Here is a 5960-nt window from a genome sequence, read left to right as displayed (position 1 = left end):
TTTTCTGCTAGATGTCGAGTGCACCATCTGTGGTGCATGGGTGCGTAGCCAGGAATCTGCTCTTGCACTGCATTAAGAATACCTTGGTGTCTGTCAGATATGACACCAACCTCGCGTCCAGGGCCTACGACATGGATGCGTACAAGCCGCAAGAACCAAGACCAACTATCTCTGTTCTCCCTCTCCACCAAAGCAAATGCCAAAGGAACCAGTGAGTTGTCTGCGTCGCATGATATGGCAACCAACAATGTGCCCTTATACTTCCCAAGCAGAAAAGTACCATCAATAGAGAGCACGGGACGACAATGCCTGAAGGCCTCTACGCACTGCGAGAAACACCAGAAAGCACGATAAAATATCTCTTTGCCGTTCCTCCATTCATTAGGTTTGGGGATGTACTCGTAATGCATGCCTGGGTTTTTTGCTTTCATTGCATTGAACAATGCTGGTAACTTCTCATAACCCTCCTCCCAATCCCCGTATATCATCTTCCATGCCCGCTGCTTTGCCCTCCATGCTTTCCCATATTTGATCCTGTAACCAAACAGCTCCGAAGTCATGGTCATAATTGACTTCACCTTCAAGTTTGGCTGACCCTTCAATATCCCCAATATCCTTTTCGCAATCAGGGTAGATGTCAACTGACGATGCTTAGAGCTCAGCTCTGTCTGGGCACAAGTGTGTGGACCTACAATTTTGGTGATCTTAAACTTTCCGGTGTCCTTCTGCCTTCGGGCACATACCCTCCAATTACATTCTGGCACCTCGCACACAACAGTGTAACGACGCTGTGCATACGAATGTCTCACCTTGAACGGCCTCTTCCGGTTCACAGAATATTCCTGTAGCCATCGTCTCAGTGTAGGCAGATCCTTGAAAAGTAAGCCAACCTTAATCTCAATGCTATCGGCGTTATCCGGAGCCTCTAGCAGTTCATCGTCACGTCCTTCAGCATACGCACGGGTGGAATGACTTAAACTGCTAAATTCATGTACTGCAGGGTCTCGCTCCGGACACAAACGTCTTATGAGTTCAATTTCTTGCTCGGTCATTTCTTGAACCGGACGGTCATCATCAGAATCTACGGCCCGTGCAGCCTCATATGGCTCCTCCTCATCCTCAATCTGAACATCAACACTATTGGATGCCCTGCATATGTTGTCCATATTATATGACACAGGCACATCAATCTGAACATCAGCATTATTGATATGTGGAGATCCTGCATCGGGTCGGAGCAAGAAAAACCACATTAAAAAGTCTAATCAAACGAAATAATGATGGATACGAACAATGTGTCGAAGACACTTACTAGGATGATCGTCAACTGGATCCTGGGTCAATGGGATCTCTTGGGGGGGTACCACCGCATTAGAAGCCCCACAAACGCCGGGAATAGGACGAGAAATCCCATACTCGTGCGGACCCGATTGAGCATCGGGCACAACAACGACTTCTTCATGAAGCTCTACCAAAGGAGCTTCAATACGAGATGCATTTGGCATTTGTGGAGACAACCCGACTGGACCTCCGCAATGACTAACAGGTAACTTTTGAACAACCACATCCAAACATGGTGGAACCATCGTCTTCACAATTCTTAAATATATCACCCAATCATCTTCTGAGGTAATGGAGATCAACCGTCGGACAACTGTTCCATATGTAATATGGGACAACAAACCCTGAATTGATATTCTAGGGTCGTTTATGTCGCAACTAATCTCCTCACAAGCTCGAGCCAAAAGCTGGTCAAAAGTTGGTCTTTCAACGAACAACATGGTCACGATCTTCATACCATCAAAAGTAACACTCCCATAAGCATCTATCTCCACCCTTCCTCCATGGTATAGTGTTACTAGGCTGTCCATCTATTTCAAAAATGGATTACTAACTCAATAATGGCTACATACTTAAGCCTACTAACTTACTAAGTAATAAATATATATTAACTAATAACTATACAATAAATATTAAATAAACACATCAAACGAAATTACATAATCTATAAATAATGTACGAAAACTATGTATACCTGAGAACGCGTACGACTCCAGCTAACGGTGGAGAAGGTCAAGTCGGACGAACACCTACGTACAAAAAAACTTATTGTCAGTAAAAAATTTGGCAGCACCTCCCCTGTAAAGTGATGTTTATAGAACCTGCGAATAAACGACAACACGATGGTTGCCAACACAGAAAACATGTAATATCAATGCGCTAAACAAAATGCTAACTATATAATCACTAAGAATTTACTAAACACTAACAATATGCTAAGCAACAAACTAGCTAACTATTTTAATAAACACTGACAACAAAATATCTAACTATTTACTAAACAATAAATAAGTGGATAGCTAACTAATTACTAAACACTAACAATAGCTAATAGTTTACTAAGAAATTAAAAAAAATTACCTGGCGGCAGTGGGCGGGCCGGGGGCGCGCGGCGGCCGGGGCGGGAGATGCCGGGGCGGAAGCAGGCGCGGTGGCGAGCGGGTGCGGTGGCGCGGTCGTCGGGCCGGCGGTGGCGCGGTGGCGAGCTCGGCGGAGGTCGGCGGGCGGGCGAGCAGGTCGGCGTATGTGGCGCTGGCGAGGTCGGCGGGCGGGGTGGGCGAGCTCGGCGGCCCGCCGGAAGACAAGCGCGGTCGCCGGAGCTGGGCGGGCGGGGTCGCCGGAGCTTGGAACGGCGGCGGCGATTTTCTAGCTCGGGAACGGCGGCGGCGGGTAGAAGTGAAAAGAAACAGAGAAGAAACGCAGAGAGAAAGGTGACTTGCGGTTATTTCCTAGCTCGGCGCCAAGATCTGTGGCGCCGAGCTAGGTGCCACGCGGACTTCCACGTCACATAGCTCGGCGCCATAGCCTGTGGCGCCGAGCTGTGTTAGCTCGGCGCCACAGGCTATGGCGCCGAGCTAAGGGTCCAAAACTGAGTTTAAAATTTTTTTAGGTCTAAACGTGAATTTACTTCAGTTTAGGGGCTAAAATACAAAAAATTCGGTACTCCCGTGAGTTGGATACCTGGACGGCGGTGATTGGCCGGCAGCTACCTGGCGAAAGCGGACAGGAGCTCACTCATTCCCGCGCAGCACAGGCTCGAGTCTTCACTCTTCACGCGGTGAATCCCTGACACACGGACAGTGAGTGCTGACGCATGCACCACCATTGCCCTCGAGCAAAAAGCACAGCCGTGGATAGCAGCAGCCCCGCGCGCCGGCCGGCCGGTCACCTCGGTTTATATCTTGCTGCCATCACCGCTATCACTATCAGTCTCACATTTCACACTCGCTCCCCACTTCGCATCGCCGAAGCACCACCACTTCACGCACTCCACTGTCCGCTCCAGTACTCCACTCCACCGAAGCGCACGCTCCCCGCCAGGAGCAGAGGAGGAGGGGATGCCGGGCGGCGTGGTGGACGCGGCCGCCAAGGGCGTGAGAATGGAGCGGCACGCGGCGCTGCTGCGGCGCGCGGCGGGGGCCAAGCAGCTGGTGTCGGCGTCGTCACAGCTGCTCTTCCGCGCCACCGTGCTCGCCACGCTGGCGCTAGTCGTCCTCTTCGCCGTGCACTACCCGTCCATGCTCTCCCGCTCATTCAGCCTCTCCGCAGCGCCCGCGTCCGGCGCCTCGTCCTCGCGGTCGCGGCACTCGCACCGGAGCCTGCTGGGCTCGAGGCCGGCGTCGCGCTGGAGCGCCGCGTGGGAGCGGGAGGTGCGGCGCAGCGCCGCGCCGCGGCGGGACGGGGCGCTGTCGGTGCTGGTCACGGGCGCGGCGGGCTTCGTGGGCGCGCACTGCTCGCTGGCGCTCCGCGCGCGCGGCGACGGCGTCGTCGGCCTCGACAACTTCAACGCCTACTACGACCCGTCCCTGAAGCGCGCGCGGCAGCGGCTGCTGGCGTCCCGCGGCGTGGCGGTGGTGGACGGCGACGTCAACGACGCGGCGCTGCTGGAGCGGCTGCTCGCGTCGGTGCGCTTCACGCACGTGCTGCACCTGGCCGCGCAGGCCGGCGTGCGGCACGCGATGCGGGCGCCGCAGGCGTACGTGGCCTCCAACGTGGCCGGCCTCGTCGCCCTCTTCGAGGCCGCGGCAAGGCACGCCGACCCGCAGCCGGCGGTCGTGTGGGCGTCGTCGTCGTCGGTGTACGGGCTCAACACCCAGGCGCCCTTCTCCGAGGAGCACCGCACGGACCGCCCCGCGTCGCTGTACGCGGCCACCAAGAAGGCCGGCGAGGCCATCGCGCACGCGTACAACCACATCTACGGGCTCTCCATCACCGGCCTCCGCTTCTTCACCGTGTACGGGCCGTGGGGCCGCCCCGACATGGCCTACTTCTCCTTCGCCCGCAGCATCGTCGCCGGCGAGCCCGTCACGCTGTTCCGCGCCGCCGACGGCTCCGACGCGCGCCGCGACTTCACCTACATCGACGACGTCGTCAGGGGCTGCCTCGGCGCGCTCGACACGGCCGGCAGGAGCACGGGCTCCAGGTCCGGCCGCAAGCGCGGGCCCGCGCCGCTCCGCGTGTACAACCTCGGCAACACCTCGCCGGTGCCCGTCACCCGCATGGTCGCCATCCTCGAGAAGCTCCTGGGCAAGAAGGCGATCAAGCGCGTCGTCACGATGCCAGCCAACGGGGACGTGCCGTTCACGCACGCCAATGTCAGCCACGCCGCGCGCGACTTCGGCTACCGCCCCGCCACCTCGCTCGAGGCCGGCCTCCGCCATTTCGTCGACTGGTTCGTCAGGTACTACAAGGTCGACGTCAGGGGCGGGAATGTCCTCGCCGGCAAGACCGCCAAGAGGAAATCCATGGCCATGTCCTCAGCATCGTGAGGAGCCGCCGCCGCTGTGTGTAATTTTGCTCATGGGAGCAGCAGGCTCCTTGCTCATAAGATATGGTCTCATTGTTTAAGCCTTGCTGCTTTTGCTTCTTCATGATGCTACCATACTACTACCATAGCAGTGCTTAGTGCCATGGAAAAGGGTCCATAGATAAACTAAGCTTAACTGCTTGAGAAAAAGAAAAAGGTAGAGAAAAAAAAGATGTGGGTATAGATATACAGCAGAGCAAAGCAAAGGAGCCATGTCTGAACAAAGACGTGGTCACTGCCGTCCTTATGATTCAGACCATTCTGCTTAAACTATTAATGTTTTTTTTTTTGGTCAGATAATATACTAGTACACTATCTCATTCGTGCTCACTGTGAGCCTGTGACCTATACGACTCCTGCCAGGAACTCAAAGATGCCCTGCTCATGATGCAAGTCCAAGAAGCCGCAGGCTGCCAAAACGGCATTGTTTAGGTTTCGGCAGTGGATTTGATGCATGCAGCTCCTGCATCTTCCCCACATCTATTTATTTATTTAAACCTGTGCGAAATTGGGCGATGCATTTGCCTCTTTCCGGTGGTTCTCTGAAACAGGGTATTTTAGGATGTGTTTGGCTGAATAGCAAATTGGAATGACCGGCTCTATTCTATTTTCTAATAATGAAACTATTTCATTCTGTGTTTGTTAAGTAAGATAGAACTGTTCTATTTCATGTTTGGTTAAAGAGTAAAATAGAGTGAATCCGCTCTGTTCAGTTTTTTGGTTGAGAGTCATATGAGAGTGGAGAGCGCTCGCGTCCGGTAGTTTGGTGTTGTGAAATCTTAAATATTTGCCATATATAGGTCTAAAATCCACTCCGGTCTTCTTCTGTTGCCCTGTTGGAAACCAAATTTCCAGAAAACAGAAACGAGGACACTCTATTTTCGTCAACCGAACACACCTACCGCGTGTGGGGCGATTGCGCAGTCGGTTCTGAGTTTTGTTGCAGAGCAGCGTGGTCGGTGAGAGCGGAACCACGGTGGCTTGGTTCCTTGGCCTCTTGTAGCTGTTTTTCCCGAGAGATATAATTCATGGAGCGTGATCGTCCATCCCAGCAGCAGATCCAGCAATTGGCCAATCCATGCAATCGCAACAA

The 5960-nt window shown here is 53.8% G+C and overlaps 1 protein-coding gene across 1 annotated transcript; it reads left to right on the top strand.

Annotated features, from left to right (window-relative positions):
- Positions 1 to 3265: 3265 nt before the first annotated feature.
- Positions 3266 to 5092, top strand: LOC100284577 (NAD-dependent epimerase/dehydratase family protein). Its single transcript, NM_001157472.1, is given in 1 exon segment — positions 3266 to 5092. A coding segment is annotated over 1 exon segment (1431 nt). The 5' UTR covers positions 3266 to 3398; the 3' UTR covers positions 4830 to 5092.
- Positions 5093 to 5960: the final 868 nt, after the last annotated feature.

The sequence above is a fragment of the Zea mays genome, chromosome 4 (assembly GCF_902167145.1).
Source record: "Zea mays cultivar B73 chromosome 4, Zm-B73-REFERENCE-NAM-5.0, whole genome shotgun sequence".
Lineage (NCBI taxonomy): Eukaryota > Viridiplantae > Streptophyta > Magnoliopsida > Poales > Poaceae > Zea > Zea mays.
Note: the sequence above shows the minus strand (reverse complement) of the source record. Positions and strands in the feature narration are given on the sequence as shown.